Here is a 17589-nt window from a genome sequence, read left to right on the forward strand (position 1 = left end):
TGTTATAATAAATTTTGTCTGCAAAATTTATTTTGCAGACAAATTCTGCGGCTCTATTTTGACGATCCATGCGCAAAGTGCAAAGTGCTTGGCGCAAACGCATTAGGGGCATGTCAGAATTCACTTTTGCTAATCTAAGGACAGAAAAATCTGCTTTGCACCGTGGCGTCATTTGTTAAGCACAAAGATTTGTTTCAAAACTATTTCTAAATTTAGTTCTAATTTCCAGCAAACAAATAAATGAACAATAATAACAAAGTGTGTTCAAAAAACTGAGTTATATTCTAATACACATGCTGTGCCCCATATGGTCTGAAACCTGACAGGTGGGCAAACCTAAGCTTGTTTTTAATAAAAACAAATATAAATATGGATATAATAAATAATACTGCTAATAATGATAACATTATACAAAAGCAAATTGTCATGAATAAACTAAAAAAGCCTCCTGAGATGAAGAAGGCATGAAAGTATGGTTTTTAAATTTATGTAGGCTATAAAAAAATGTTTTGTAATATTTTAATCCTTTATATTTATATCCTATATATATATCCTTATTACATCCTACATATATATTTCCTTATTATCCTTAATATTTAAATTCTTTTTTTATATGTAAAGATATTTGCGTATTGCTCTACATCTTGTGTATATAAAGTAGTGTGTAAGCGAGGCGCACAACTAACGCACTCTGCGCTGGATAATAGACCGGCTTTGTTCTGGTCTATAGAACAGAATATTATAGTTTCTCAAAATAACAACGCAGCAGCAATGCGCCTCAAAACGCCTCCCTTTTTAGACTAGAACGCCTATGGGCTCACATATGAGCGCAAATGCATTTGCTATTTAAACAGCGGGGCGCAAAACGTCAAAACGACTCTTACGCCAAGCTGAAACCAGCAAACAACAATTGCCTAGCACCTTGCGCCACATTGCGTGAGGTGTATGATAAGGCCCTATGACTGTGTGAAAAACATTTCTGAGAGTCGTAAAGAGGAAAAAAAAAGGACATTTGAAGAATTAGTTTACTTACAGAATTAAGTTTCCTCATAATTTCCTCAAGTTTTTAACATCCATTATGTTAATGTCTTTTTTATGTAGTCAAAAAGAAATTTAACGTCAGTTAAATTTAAAGGTTTTATTTTACGTGGCGGCACGGTGGCGCATCGGGTTGCGCTGTCACCTCACGGCAAGAAGGTGGATGGTTTGAGCCTCGGCTTGACCAGTTAGCATTTCTGAGTTCACATGGGTTTTCTCAGGGTGTTCTCACAGTTCAAAGACATGTGCTATAGGGGAATTGGGCAAGCAAAATTGTCCGTAGTGTATGTGTATGAATTAGAGTGTATGGGTGTTTCCCAATAATGGGTTGCAGCTTGCGTAAAACATATGCTGGATAAGTTGATGGTTCATTCTGCTGTGTCAACCCCTGATTAATAAATAGACTAAGTCGGAAAAAAAATGAATAAATGAATGAATGAATTAATGAATTAATTAAATAATTAATTAATGAATGGGTTTATTTTACAATATAGAAACATGTTTCTTGCAACACAATCTCACAGCAATTCGTAACTTTTTAATTTAGCGGCTAATTCATATGAATTGGGTATTGGGGTAGGGTTGGGTGCTGAGCTCCTTTTTAAATCGTACATTTTTAAAATCATACATACATTTAAAATAGTGCCGCTTCAAAAGGCTTTACAAAATCCCTGCCAAGCAATAAGGGTCTTATTTAAAAAAAATGTATAAATTGTTATATTATAAGGTGTGCTCTTGTGGTTATAAAACAAAAGTATATATATATCTACAATTTTTTACACATAGCCTTGCTAAGACCCTTTTTCCTCGACTAGATCATTTTAAAGCTGTGCTGAAACTCAATATTAGAGAAAAATGCAAAAACATTTTCTTAAATTTTTTTTTTTTTTTGACAGAAAAAAAATAATAAACTAAAGTTTTGATCGAAAAGGAGGCGGATAAATTATTTGGAAATTTTGATTCTAGAAGTGAACGCATTCTTTAAGACACAACCCACCTGTTCAGGAAACACATAATCGGCTACATCCCATATCCGCTCCTGTCCACTGATATTAGTGAAGGACACTCCCTTCATCTTGGTGAAGACTGAGCCGATGGCATTGTCCACCGTCTGGTAGCCTTTCTCATACATGAACACCCACCTGACAAAGCAAAAAATACAATTCATGAACATCATTCATCAAATATTATCATGCTCCAGTACAATTTGAGGTACAATGTAAAAATTGCAGGGCTCCCCATGATTCATTCATGTTGTCCCAACACAAATAACCTTAACTTAACAAATTTAAGTGAATAGAACATGAAACAATTAAGTTGTGTGTAGTTTCAGCTTATTTTATATAAGTAGTTTGGGAAAAAAAAAATATTTTATATATATAATTATACTATTCTATATATATATATATATATATATATATATATATATATATATATATATATATATATATATATATATATATATATATATATATATTTTTTTTTTTTTTTTTTTTTTTTTTTTTAGAATAGTATAATTATAGATTTCACTTTATTCAGTAGCCTGGGTGCCAGACTGCATTTAATATAATCTCATTACCATGATATCTAATATTTTAAATTTAAATATTATCTGTTACCCAATTGCATAAGATTTCATAACAGCCATGAAAGAAAGACAGGTTGCAAATTGTTAAAGTTTACTGACTTTTTGATGCTGATGAAAAGGTAAATTGTCCACTAACATGTTCTTGTTTTAAAAACAAATATGCAAAATTATGTTCATTTCACCTTAATTAATCTTATCATAATTATATAAAACATTTATTTTATTTTTTTACAGTTTATTTCTATTACACACACTTTGTCAATATTGAGCTTCTGTCAACAGCAGATGACAGTGCTATGTAACAAAGCATGTTTTCCCTTTCTGAATTTACTTCGGTTTCACCCAATAACAGTGCAAATATATTTAGGCAGAGATCTTTTTCAGAGATATGTTTTAAGCATGTACTGTATCCTCGTGATGTGGTCTATTAAACAGCAGTCGAAAAACATTTACTGTAAACATCATAAGACTTTGTTTTATAGTTTGCATTTCAGAATGTGTACACGTTCACAGATAGTTGAACATCTTGCGTCATATAAAAGTAGGATGAAGCAATAAGGTTTTGGCCTCATGCCCTCTAGCAAGACATGACAAACGTTACTCTTCAGCCTTATCATCTGGCCAATCTAAAGCTGGTACTTTACACACCTCCAGACAGACCAAATGGAAAAGTAGTCTGCAGTGTTTTTCATTCCACTAACTTTTCTGTAAGCCCAAACAACTTCCCACATGACAAACAATACAATTATCCACTTGCTATTGGAAGATGACTTGCAGATTTATATTGTTTAATCTGTTTTTAGCTTTAAATACCTAAACAAATATCTTTTTCTGTCTGCTGTACTAAACTAAAACCGTATTTGAATCAATAAAGATAGTCTGCTTTAAACTTGTTACGACGGGGGTGGAGTGACAGAGGACAACAGGAGGTAAGATCCAATATGCAGTTTATTCAATGTCAGGCAAGCGGTGGTCATCAGGTGCAAACGGGTATATATAGGCAGTCCAGAATCATAAACGTTTAAACAGGCAAAAGGTCGAAAGGCAGGCGGCTAAACAGGATAACAAGGGTACAAGGCTAGGATCGAGACACGGAGAAACAAGACAGGGAAACGCGTTGTAATGTCACACTGGGTAAACAAGACTCGGCAAACTGGAAGCGTCAAAGAGTGGCTTATGAATGGAGTGATATCAGTCTGTGAACAAGGTCCAGCTGGTGATTGCAATCAGGATAGATGAATGAGCAGGCATGCGTGTTTGGGAGCAGTGCATGTATGAAAATGTAGTCCTGGGAAATGCGGAAATGTAGTCATGAGAGTTCGTGTGAGAACCAGCGATCCTCTGGGAAGCGATCGCTGGTTGTGACAAAACTATAGTTAAAGGATGAGAGGGCAACACAACTCTTCATTTGTTCGATGATTACTCTGACATTAAAGGGACAGTTCACCCAAAAATGAAAATGTAATTATTTAATCATCCTTCAGTTGTTCCAAACCTTTTTAAGATTTTTTTCTTTGTTAAACACAAAAGGGGATGTTTTGAATGATGTTGGAAGCCGGTAGCCGTTGACGTCCATATTTTTTTACAATCTTTAAAATATATTCTTTTGTGTTCAACAGTAAAGAAAGTTTGCAAATATTTTCCTTTTAAGTGAAATATCTCTTTATCTGCTTGTTAAGTGTAAAGTCATGCGAAGTGGCTTTTGGGTCTAAAGCGCTATTTCAAACTGTATGGGGAGGCTCAACATATGGTAATAATAAATGTTTACAAAACGCTGTAATACTTTCATATATATAGATAGATAATTTACACTGTAAAAAGCACTATAGGCATAATGATAAAGATTAATTGATTTGCTTACATTGTGGGGACCAAATACCCACAAGTAAAGCAAGACAAGTAAATCTTCACCTTGTGGGGACATTCTTTTGGTTTCATCATAGATATTTATATTAGATGTCGCCTACGTTATTGTTGTCTATTCGAAGGAATGCATTAATAGAGCCGCCATTTTATTAAAGGGAAGCACTTATTTAAAAATGAATGTGATACCAAGGTGCAGTGGAGGACCAGGCATCCAGAGCCAGAGATATATAAGCATATATACATATATCTATGATCAAGAGTTTTCTCTGTGATCAGTACGCAAATATTTTTTCAGTTACGAAAATTATAATTTCACATAACCTTACTACATTGATGAATAAGTGACAGCACGGGCATTGCCGACAAACAGCATGTGTTTATGTGCATGGAAATGTATTATCATCCCTTCCTGTTAAGTTTGATCTAATCCATGTCCTGAAACACACCCCTTCTTGTGCTTTCACTTCTAATTCTAAAGGAAGGAGCTTTTTGTTTGTGAACGAATCTCCATTATGAACGACTCTTGTGAACATTGATATTCACCTTTCTAATCTAAATGGTATAAAATATTTGTAATATTTAATAATTTAGGAAGGAAAGTAGATCTATGCACATTAAAGCGCAGACACTGTTATGGTATCAGGCACCCCTATAAGTTACCTCAAAAATTAGCCGTTACTTCACTATGAAATGTTCTGCCTTTATGCTTTGTTTTCTTTGTTTGCTTTTTACTACACCTGTTCACAGCACTAAAGCATCTTCAGATTGGCTTTAATCTTTACTAGTGTGGTTGAATGACTTTAAAAAGGAATGTACAAATGTGGCGGTGGTATTGAAACATGCCCAAGGTCCGACTGCAATATCTAGTGTACTGTATATATCTGTGCATGTTTATGTGGTATATGAGGACACTAATTTGTATAATGATATGGGTATAACCTAGGTATTACAATGCTGAGGTGATTTATGAGGACATGTCCTTGTAATTAAAACTGTTTAAAATCATATTTAACAGTTTTTTTTTAATTGTCACAGGTTTCCTGTGAGGGTTAGGTTTAGAGGTATAAAAAGTGATAACTGTATATGTGGATTATATGGATAAAAACGGCTGGGCATGACTGCCTCATCAGCTGTTCAGAAAACCCTGTTAAGTTAATTTTGCTTCTGCCTACGAATTGATTTTTTTTTTTTTTAGGAATGCTGTTTTGCATGCCAATGTTAATTAAAATCATCAATAACAATAAGACAGCTGTGTTATATGAATATGAGTTTCGAGATGGAATTGAATGAAGTGAATGAATCACATGCTTACTGTTATAATGATAAATTCATGATAGGAGCCAATTTCTGCTTTCGTGCTGTTTTTTTTTTTTTTTTGCTCAAACTCTGATCGAATGGTCACTTCTCTGTAACAGTCATAAAGATCTGATTGATTAGATTTTACACATCCTCCACCATGAATGATTGTTTTCTCACATTGCTCGTTTTGTGGTGAACAATTCATCTGTGCACATCATTAAAAAAAAGAAAATTTTCTGCTCTCATAATTTAAAACTGAAATCTGAAAATTAACTTCCTATTTGTTTTCAGTTAAATTCTCAAAGTACATCTGTCTGAAGTATTGGGTGTGGTTAACATATTAAACCACGCTCCTCTAACTGTCACTTTATGTTTTATGCAGCGGATGCTCTTCCAGCTGTAACCCAGTAACGTAAAAACGTGCTGGATAAGTTGGTGGTTCATTCCACTGAGGCGACCCCAGATTAATAAAGGGACTAATGAATAAATAAATGAATTCACCTGCACATGTCTTTGGACTGTGGGGAAAACCGGAGCACCCTGAGGAAACTCTTGCCAACATGGGGAGAACATGCAAACTCCACACAGAAATGCCAACTGACCCAGCCGAGGCTCGAACCAGCGACCTTCTTGCTGTGAGGCGATTGTGCTAACCACATTTCCATAAAAGAAAATATAGGACCAAATTTTACATAATGTTTATGAGTAAATCTTGCCCTCTGAAGTGGACTCGTCAAAGTACGTCAAAGTAAACCCTGCATAATTTGTGTGGTACGTTTGAATGTTTTTAAAGGTAAACTTTAGAAAATTTGCGGGAAGTTCCCGTTTGGCCACAGATAATTTTGTTTATTTTCTGTCAACCAAGTCATAGGTAACAGCTATCACCGTCCCCAGTGATGCTCAGAAGTTGACGTTTGCCTCAAACTACTGCTTTAGACATTTCATAACCAGGAAACCAAGATGCAACGCCAGAGTTTATGCAAAAGTAAAAAAAAAATGCTCGCACAGACTCGCTCTCATACATGCATCCTCTCACAAACTGCCCCAAGTAGACACACACACACACACACACACACACACACACACACACACACACACACACACACACACACACTCACACTCTCACAAATTCTCACATTCACAATAACATACTTTCTCTCAAACTCAGACCTACAAACAAACAAATCTTCACACCCACACACACACATCCTCACACTTACACACTCATAAATGCATTCTCACATTTGTACACACCCTTACAAGCAAATCCTCACACTCACATAATCATACTCGAACACACATTCACACTACACTCAAGCTCTTATAATCTTCTCAGTCTGTTTCGCACATATCACATCCTCTCACACACGTTTTAACAACCACCACAAGCTTTTGTCCCTTTTTTCTGCTTTTATTCAAATTGTTTTTTAGAGCATGATATAGTCCATGGGCAACACAATGGGTCAGTGGTTTGAGTCCCGGATGGACCAGTTGGCATTTCTATGCCGAGTTTGCATGTTCTCCCTGTGTTTATGTGGGTTTCCTCCAGGTGCTCCAGTTTCCCCCACAGTCCAAAGACATACGGTAAAGGTAAATTGGATAAACTAAATTGGTCGTAGTGGATGTGTGTGAATGAGTGTGAATGGATGTTTCCCAATTCTGGGTTGCAGCTAGAAGGACAACCACTGTGTAAAACATACTGTGTGCTGGATAGGTAGGCGGTTCATTCTGCTGAATGAATGAATAAATGATATAGTTATTTTTTTATTGCTAAGGATTTTTTTTTTGCATTGAGCAGGTACCTTTTAAAGATGAACCCAGAGATCGAAAGCAGGGAAGACCACATCAAGAAAGACCACATCAAGATCGCGGTCTGTCCAAAAGTTACTAATCAACAAGATTTCGATCTTATTGAATCGGATTATGAATGGATTGATATACAACTTGAGTGTGAAATCTGCAAAAATTACTGACAGTGTCACAAACTTAAAACAGTATTTATTACCATACTATTTACTAATAGTAAACACTTTTATTGTTTATTGACGCTATGGACCCTTTTCATATTTTCGAGTTTCTTAGCAGTGAAGTCATCATAGTTGGGTAAACTTAGAGAGCAGTGATTTCATTTTTATTGCATTTCAATGTACTTAATAACAAAAAAAAACTCCATGATAGTTTTTCATAACTTTTTGAGTGGTTAGCACTGTCGCCTCACAGCAAGAAGGTTGCAAGTTTGAGTCCCGGTTGGACCACTTGGCATTTGTGTGAGTTTGCATGTTGTACCTGTGTTCACATGGGTTTCCTCCGAGTGCTCCGTTTTAACCCAAAGTCGATAGACATACACTAAAGGTGAATTGGATTAATTAAAATGTCTGTGTAAAGTGTATGAGTGTGAATGTTAGTATGGGTGTTTCCTAGTACTGGGTTGTGGCTGGAAAGGCATCTGATGCGTAAAACATGCTGGATAAGTTGGCGCTTTATTCCGATGTGGCGACCTCTGATAAATAAGGGACTAAGCTGAAGGAAAGTTAAAAAAAACACAAAAAAATAGTAACACCAACCAGAAGAGAGAACAGTGTCAAAGAATTTAGAACCTTTTCAGAAGGAGGTACTGATGCATTTCAGTGGTAATCAGCATCTTAAATCCTTTAAAGCTTTTAATATTTACAGTAGATTGTTTCAAAAAATGCCTGCACATTTACAAAGCTTTATATGTTTTCTACTGAAAGCTATACATGTGTTAAAGCTATATTTATTGTCACTTACGACTAGTTTTTGTAATTATAGCAGTGTTAAAAATTCATAATTTAAAATTGACATATTTTTCCACAATATTTATGTACAGTTCCTTACTGAATAATAAAAGCTCAAGAAAATACAAAAAATGTAATGTAAAATAACTGCAAAAGTATGTGTTTTTTTTTAATTAAGTGAACTTTCTGTAATTGAACGTAACCGTTATTTTATGGGGTTTTTTTCAGAAACCCAGCTACCCAAAGTTTACAGTTTTTATGTTTTGCTAAATTTTGTTGTACCATCATACTACTGTTGACAGCATCCCTTCCCCACCTCAATCACATAACACTTATCTCACCCTGAGTAGGAGGTGTGAACGACTTGAAGAGTTGAATTGGTAAAGGGGTGTATACTTCAGGGAAATGACTTAAATTTCTTAGAATAGTTGCCTCCCTTTAGACACCCCAATAAAATACACACAACAGTCTTTCTAATAATAGGTAGCTGTGAACTCGTGAAATACTAAGAATTCTTATAATATTAAAACAAAGTGCCATAAATGGATATTTGTGTTTGTTTGTTTGTTGTGCATGACACTCCGCTCTGTGTAAACCGATGTAAACCACAGCTCTGTAGTGCTTCAACCTAAATGCACTACTTTATGCTAACAAAATACATCAATACATAGTTAACTAAATTGTCAACACTTTTTTTCTGTAGTTATGGCATTATGCACAGTAGTCACTGATTTACACCTATTCAACATGTATTTATCATATCTCAAAATCAGAACATGTTGTGACAATATAGAAAAATGCAAATAAAAAAAGAAAGTGATTTCTATATTTACTTTGATTTGTATTTCATTGCAGACAATACAACAAACAATATTTAATGTGTCGCTCGTGATTTTTATTGTTTTTGTTTCAAAATAAACACATATTCCAATTTTGGTCCTTGTTGCAGCACATTTAAAAAAACATTTACCACTTTGTAATGTTTCCATTTATTTTCAAAACACTTAAAATACTTTTAGGGACTTAAGACACTAAGTAATGAAGTGTATTACAGAAAGCATTACCAAGGGGACTGCCCCATACCATGACAGACCCTGGCTAAAAGACTTGTTGCTGGTAACTGTATGGATGATCCTTTTCTTTTTTGGTCCAAGGCACACAGCATCCATTTCCCCCCCTAAAATACTTGAAATACTGAATCACCTGACCACAGTACACATTTCCACTGTGTTCCCAGATGCCTCTGAGACCAGAGAAGTCGACAGCGCTTCTGGACACTGTTAACATAGGGCTTCCTTTTGGCACAGTACAGTTTTAACTACCATTTGTGAATTTAACTATGTATTGTGGTACTTGACAAAGGTTTGCCAAAGTAGTCCTGAGCCCATGTGGTGATATCGCTTATAGATGAATGACGATTCTTGATTCAGTGCCGCCTGGGGGATCAGAGATCATGGGAGTTCAGCTAAGGCTTACACTCATGTCTTTATGCACTGAAATTCCTCCAGATTCCGTCAATCTTTTAACAATGTTATGCACTGCTGAAGGTGAAATATCCGAATGTCTACCTTTCTGTCTTTGAGGAACATTGTTTTTAAACATTTTAATAATTTTCTCACATATTTTATGGCAAACTGGCGATCCACAGCCCCTCTTTGCTTCTAAAGGACTAGACATTTTTTAGCTGCTTTTGTACCAAATCATAATTGCAATCATCTGTTGATCTCAAATCACATCATTATTTAACCAATTAACCTGAATACTAGCCCTAAACTGCTCCTGTCCCAACTTTTCTTTAAATGTGTTGCAAGAACCAAAATTGGAATACCTGTTAATTTAAAAAAATAGAATTAAAAATAAAAATTATGAAGCACACATTAAGTAATGTTGTTTGTATTGTCTGCAAAGAAATACATTCATTCATTCATTTTTCTTTTTAGCTTAGTCCCTTTATTATTCCGGGGTAGCCTCAGCGGAATGAACCGCCAACTTATACTGCAGGTTTTTTGCAGCGGATGCCCTTCCAGCCGCAACCCATCTCTGGGAAACATCCACACACACGCATTCACACTCATACACTACAGACAATTTAGCCTACCCAATTCACCTGTACCGCATGTCTTTGGACTGTGGGGGAAACCGGATCACCTGGAGGAAATCCACGCGAAAGCAGGGAGAACAATGAAATTCAAGTCAAAGTAAATTTAGAAATCACTACTTTCTTTTTTTTTATTTGCACTTTCCATGCTGTCCCAACTTTTTCTGATTTGGGGTTGTATTTTAGACCCTATGGCAAATGACACCCACATGTCTACAAGTAATCAGTGGATTTTACAACACAGGTTTAAAGTTCCTAGGAAATGCTTAACATTCGTCTGGACTTGACTGCTGCAAAGGAAAACATCTCTCCAAGTCTGTTTTTTGTCCCGCCATAAAAAACCATAGCGTGACATTTTACCGTTCAGACGAATATTTACTTTTCTAAACATGTCCGTATAATGAGTAAATTTTTTACACACAGATGCCAGTTATCTAATGCATGCTGAGGACCAGCTGTTAGCTCTATGAATAGACATGTTATCGATTATACACGCCATTAAAACTAGTTTGGACGCAATGAAAAATAAACTGAGCTCCAAAAATATATCTCAGTCTCTACTAATTTCCTGCAGAAACGCAAGTGTGATACTTGAAAGAACAGTGGGATGCTGATGAAGTGTTAGATTACACAAAGCATTACCCCAAAACCTCAGTACTGTAGCTCAGTTCAATATGAGGTGGTACAGTATGTTTACATGCTGTACATTTTTCTGCTCTTGTTAAAACATGCTCTGTTCAGTTTCTCGTGCACCCTCGTTTTTTGTCTGTTGTTCTTTTTCTTAAATATGAAAGGGATCTCTTACCCAATGATGTAGGCTAAAACGCCTAGTTGGATGATTCTGCACACTATTGCAACCCTTCTGTTCTTGACCAGAACCTCCCGAGGAGTCTCATATTCAAAGAAGAAGTTTGAAAAAGTTTTCTTTATTGCAGATTTCATCCTAGTCATTGAAAGAGAAGTGTCCACAGATGCGATATATCCTTCAGTCTGTCTTCACAGTGTTCTTGAGACGTCCTAGACAGCCCTCTTAAGATGTGTTTGGTGAGCTGATCTCAGACTTCCTTCCACCCCTCAGCATTATCTGTCTCTTTCTCTTTCTTTTGCTCTCTTTCTCTTCCAAACCAAACTCTTCTGAAAGTAAACCGCCCACTTTGCATTGTTCTTCATCCCTCTGTCCTCTTGTGGCTGTAAAGCAAATTCATGTTCTGGCGAATAAACTTCTTAAGGGCGGAGTAACAAACTCAGAGTCCAACTGCAAATAAAGGCTTAATGTCCACCGCTCATCTGTGACATCCCTGAAACATCCTTCTCTCTCTCTTTCTCTCTATCCCTCTCTCTCTCTCCCTCTCCCTCCCTCAGTACTTTTCCTGCATTCTTTGTTCGCTCCCTTCCTGAATGACTACTAGAGATAAAACCCAGCACAGTCTGTGTTCATTTAATGCACACTCGTATGCAGTTGCCAGGATGATTCTTGAGTGCAGTAAGCACCTCTGTTCTGATTGCTTTATTACAGTTATGAAGCAGCAAACCCAGTCTTTGAACTATTCAGAAAGCAGAGGATCGATGACCAAACACAAAGTGCCTCACTGTAAAGCCCAACAGTGAACTTTATTTAATGAAATGAGTGTAGTGAACTCAAAATTGACTAAAAGTTAATTCTACTCATTTGAAAAGAGTTTTGAACTCAATGGTGATGGTAATAAGTTAAATACCTCATTACTTCAACTCAGATGGAGTAAGTTCACAGTACTCATATAGATTAGTGTTTTTTTAACGCAAATGGTTTGCAATCGGTTTCCTCAAGCGGTTTAAGTTGCCTTAATTTATTGGGTTTTACAGTACTCAGTTGGTTTGAGTTATCTTCATTTATTGGGTTTTACTGTGCTCAAATTGCTTTGTTTACTCAAATGGAGTAAGTTCAGTACTCATTAGGATTAGTTTTTGAACTGAAATGGTTTGTAGCGATCGGTTTCCTCAAATGGTTTGATTTGCCTTAAGTTTTTGGGTTTTACAGTGCTGCAGTAATGATGAAATCTCTTGATTCAAGGGTTAAATATGGGAAAGAACAAACAGGCTTTATCAGTTCACAACCTCAGTGTTTGCACCTACATCGCTGAACATACGGTTAGAAAGAATCATTTTTTTATAGTCAAAAAGATGCAAATTGGATCAACCTCAGTTAGGCCCCGTTTACACTAATGCGTTTTTGTTTTAAAACGCATAAGTTTTGCTACGGTTACGCCATCCGTCCACACTACGCCGGAGTTCTCGAGCGCCGAAAACGGAGCGTTTTGAAAACGCTGGAGAGGCCGTTTTCATTCTGAAATGCTGCTGCTCCATCTTAGTGTGGATGAGGAAAAACGGAGACATCTGAAAATGGAGGCGGTACTGCTGAGATTCGCTGCCTGATTGGGGCTTTTGTGTCATTGCCTTCGTCACTGTATCCTTCCCTTATTCGTCAAGCCTCTATCACATGACTATAACACATGCATACCTGTCAACCCTCCCGTTTTTCCTGGGATTCTCCCGTATATTACTGTTCTATCCCGCTATCATCCCGTAAAGGTATTTTACTGTATTTCTCCCGAATTTTTAGTCCTTCTCTGAACAGCCGAGCCTCCCTATACGCAACCCATAGCGCCGAACCACCAGGGGTCGCCGTTTGCTCTAAAACGTGAGTTTTCTGTGCTTTCGCGTTGTTTAGGAGTGAAAACACTTTTAAGTAAATAATACAAACGGCGCAATTCCATTTTCTTTTGATTACAGGTGCCGTCACCCATCCTATACAATCCTCAAAACAGTCATATAATGGTGCATGACTGTCAGCTGACGTGCTCCATAGTGATAAATAGATGCTGTTTCCCAAACGGATTCTGTACACATTTGAAGCAGAGAGAAAGTCTGGCTTTTGGGTGTGTGTTTAAACAGACATACGCACATAATTAATAATAATAACATAAGGATGTTGATCTTGGCAGGGTTTTTTCCCAAACACAACTAATTTCGTCTTAAATGAGCATAAAAAGTAAAGAAAGCAGTCGAATGCTTTCATTATATTGTTAGATGTGTGCATTTTTAAAGTGACACCTCTTATTTAATGAAATAAAAAAATCTTAATAAATGATAGATGCATTTGTTGCTCATTAATCAGAATGTGTAAGTTATACAGTGGAGAAACGGCTAATGAGATTGATAGCTTCATTCTATTTCATTATAATAGCTATTAATTTTAATAAGCTGAACTGTTTGCTAATGTATTTGCTGCTAATGTATATATTTATTTTTCTTTTGTTAGTAATAATTTTAAAACAGTACTGACCATTTAACTGTTTGATTAATTACAATAAAACAGCTCCAAATGAACATATTTAGTAATATTTGTTTGGGGGGGGGGGATAATCCCTTATTATGGTGGGCATATCCCTTATTTTCCCATATCCCAGAGTGCGCGACTGGTCACGTGATATACGTTTTTGGTGGCGTAGTGTGGACGGAGATATGTTCAGAGACGCTAGGTAAAACGCTAGTGTGGATGCGGATTGTTTTTGATCTAAAAAGCCGTTTTAAATGTTTTAGTTTTAAAACGGTTTTAAAACGGTTTTAAAACTAAAACGCACTAGTGTAAACGGGGCCTTAAAGAGCAGAGGTCTGCACAGTGTACTGCATGTGTTACCATGTGAAATATTCTATAAGAATGCTCATAAATCATAAATTCTAAAATAATTTTTTGCTGGACATTATCTTGTTTTTGTAACATGATTTAAATGACCAACCCAAAGCTATTTTACATTATTAAAAATCTCAATAATAATCACTTTCTGAAAATCCAGGGTTTCATTTTCTACATCAAAACTCAGTCCAATAATGTAACGCAAATAGCTAAACATAAAAATACATGTGAAGCACATGCTGTCAACAATTTCTGTTCAAACGAACAACTGTAAATGAACAGATGATTACCACAAGTATAGCAGGTTTCTGTTTGTGTGTGTGTTTTGGGGTGGTTATATAATTATTTAGGTTAAGATGTATGGAGACAGATTAGACTCAATAATAATTCACGCAAAAGACATGATGTACACATGCATAGCCAAATTCACGTGCATAAAACCAAATTGTGAAACGTATTTTATGGAAATGAATTTTTATTTTGTGCACGTGAAATTTTTTTGTGAATATAAATAAAGATTTTACGCACGTGAATTTGGTTTTATGCACGTGAATTTGGCTACGCATGTGTACATCATGTCTTTTTGCGTGAATTTCTTTTGAGACTAATCTGATTACACTCTAAGGCTACATTCACACTGCAGGCAAATGTGGCACAAATCTTTATTTTCTTTCCCCCCACGTGTAACTCAGATCTGTTTTTGTCATGACTGTGAGAACAGCTCAAACCACATGGAATCTGATCTTTTCAATTCCGATTTTTGCCACTTTCATATGTCATATTATATATGATACAGAACTGATGCTTTGCATTTTGGCCACAGTGTTAACGGTTATCTAGAAATTCATGTGAATTTCACATAATTTCTGATGGACATGCATCATCATTGCAAGCAACATCACCCCAGTCCTGCAGCAGCTTCACTGGTTACCTGTTCATTTTCGAATTGACTTTAAAATCTTAATGTTAACATTCAAAGCCAACCACAATCTCGCCCCTCCATATTTGTCTGCCCTCATCCACATTTCTGTTCCTTCTCGCACCCTGCGATCTTCTTCCTCCCTCCACTTGTCTGTTCCCTCTTCTCGCCTTTCAACTATGGGCAACAGAGCATTCAGCCGTTCTGCTCCGCGGCTTTAGAACTCACTACCACCTGCCATCAGAAACATTGACTCCCTTAAACTGTTCAAATCAAAACTCAAAACCCACTTATTTAAGATGGCTTTTAATACTTAATTTTATTTGCACTATTGCTGTGTATATTTTATTATTTCTCTTGTTGTTTTATTATTCTTGTTGATTGTACGGTGTCCTTGAGTTGCTAGAAAGGCGCCTTGAAATAAAATGTATTATTAATATTATTATTGTGTGCTGCAGACATCCTCTACTCCTTAGCAGCATCATACAATAGCACAAGGGGCAAATACTTTTACCACAAAAAGTTGGTTGTTCATTTTGAATGCAAAACTGTCCCTCTTTAACCAATCATTAACCATAAAAAAATTTTGATTTAAAATTACAAATACATCCATATAATAAAATTATATATAAAATGAATCACTTAGTTAATGCATGTCGGCACCAATAACCTAGTGCTAAAGTGCGCCAACATATAGCACTTAGGTGAACATCTAGCGAGTTCAGGTCCGGCTTGAGGTAGGCTACTTCCTCTATCCTTCCCCTTTCTCTCTGTTCACGATGTATTCCTGTCTCAACACTACAAATTAATTTATTTCGATGCACTTCCACCTGCAACCCATCTCTGGGAAAAATCCATACATACTCATTCATTCACATACACTATGGACAAATTCACCTGTACCACTTGTCTTTGGACTGTGGGGGAAAGCGGAGAACCTGGAGGAAACCCACGTGAACGCAGGCAGAACATGCAAACTCCACATAGAAACGCCAACTGACCCAGCCGAGGTAGTGTGGAGTTTGCATGTTCTCCCTGCGTTCACGTGGGTTTCCTCCGGGTGCTCCGGTTTCCCCCACAGTCAAAAGACATGCGGTACAGGTGAATTGGGTAGGCTAAATTGTTCGTAGTGTATAAGTGTAATTGAGTGTGTGTGGATGTTTCCCAGAGATGGGTTGCGGCTGGAAGGGTATCCGCTGCTTAAAAACGTTCTGGATAAGTTGGCGGTTCATTCCACTGTGGCGACCCCGGATCAATAAAGGGACTAAGCTGAAAAGAAAATGAAGGAATGAATAACAATAATAATAATTATTATTAACTAAAAAAAATATTAAAGAAAGAATTGTGTGACAAGTCTTAATTCTTAGTCTTAAGTCTTAAAGAACAAGTTAATTCTAACAAGCTTTGTTGGATAATAATGAAATATTCAGTTTCTAATAATGTCTTCTTCTCATCATAAAACGCAAAATGAACAGACTAGTCTATTTTAAACTTTTTTTTTTTACTGTTAAGTACAAAATCCTTCAATGTGTTGCAGTGTAATGTTTTAGTTTTACTTTAAATTGTTTTGACTAGATACAGCCTGTTGTTTATAACAAATTTAAATGTAATAACAGTGGTCTAACAGACTCTACAGATGTACACCTGATCTCTGCCTTCACAGTTCAATCTGCGTGCGCTCATTAACCCTTGATGAGTTCACTACACTGGTGGTCAGAAAGTTCCGCACCTTTGTTGTAATAAATAAATGATCATTGTTTTCAATCACAAAAGTCTTATTTTAGATTTCAAACGCTAAAATACACATTAGTACTAGCAAAACAACCATTTACAGTTTATAAAATGTCTGTGAAAATGGCAATAAGCATATTAAACAATCTGAAAATATACTTTATTCACTTCATTCAGTACACACACTGTGTAAAAATTTTGATTTTTGCACATACGGTGTGTTTGGTTAGGGTTGCAACTATAATCTGCAGGAACCGGATTGGTGACCCCTAGTTTAGAATCATGATTTGTTCACAATGGAAATCTATCATGCCGTGGTCACACTAAAGTTTGTGCATGTGAAATTCCGTTGTATGGTGCTGTGAAAAAGGCAGGATTAAACAAGATGATTAGACATTAAAACAGGCGAGCGATTGGTCCGTATTTTAAATTTCTGTCGAGAAAGGTCATGTTTTGTTCTTGGATTGGTCTTACGCAATCATGTGATGTGATTTCGCAGGTCAAAGTTCACCAAGCTTGAACTTGAAACTGTGAAACTTGATGCACAACCTTGCGTTTCCAGTCTGACACATTCACGTGCATATGAATGGAAGTCTATGGAGAGAGAAGTTTAATGTGACC

The 17589-nt window shown here is 36.3% G+C and overlaps 1 protein-coding gene across 3 annotated transcripts in view; it reads right to left on the bottom strand.

The window, feature by feature from the left end:
* The window catches only part of p2rx1 (purinergic receptor P2X, ligand-gated ion channel, 1), a 38525-nt gene that overhangs the window by 18167 nt on the left and 2769 nt on the right, over window positions 1-17589 (bottom strand). For 2 of the 3 annotated variants that reach the window (NM_001441443.1, NM_198982.2), the window contains 2 exon segments: window positions 2036-2180; window positions 11451-11981. In NM_001441443.1, coding sequence (NP_001428372.1) covers window positions 2036-2180; window positions 11451-11596 — 291 coding nt within the window. In that variant the 5' untranslated portion in view covers window positions 11597-11981. 3 annotated transcript variants of the gene reach the window in all.

This window comes from Danio rerio, chromosome 5 (genome assembly GCF_052040795.2).
Source record: "Danio rerio strain M-AB ecotype USA chromosome 5, GRCz13ab, whole genome shotgun sequence".
Classification (NCBI taxonomy): Eukaryota; Metazoa; Chordata; class Actinopteri; order Cypriniformes; family Danionidae; genus Danio; species Danio rerio.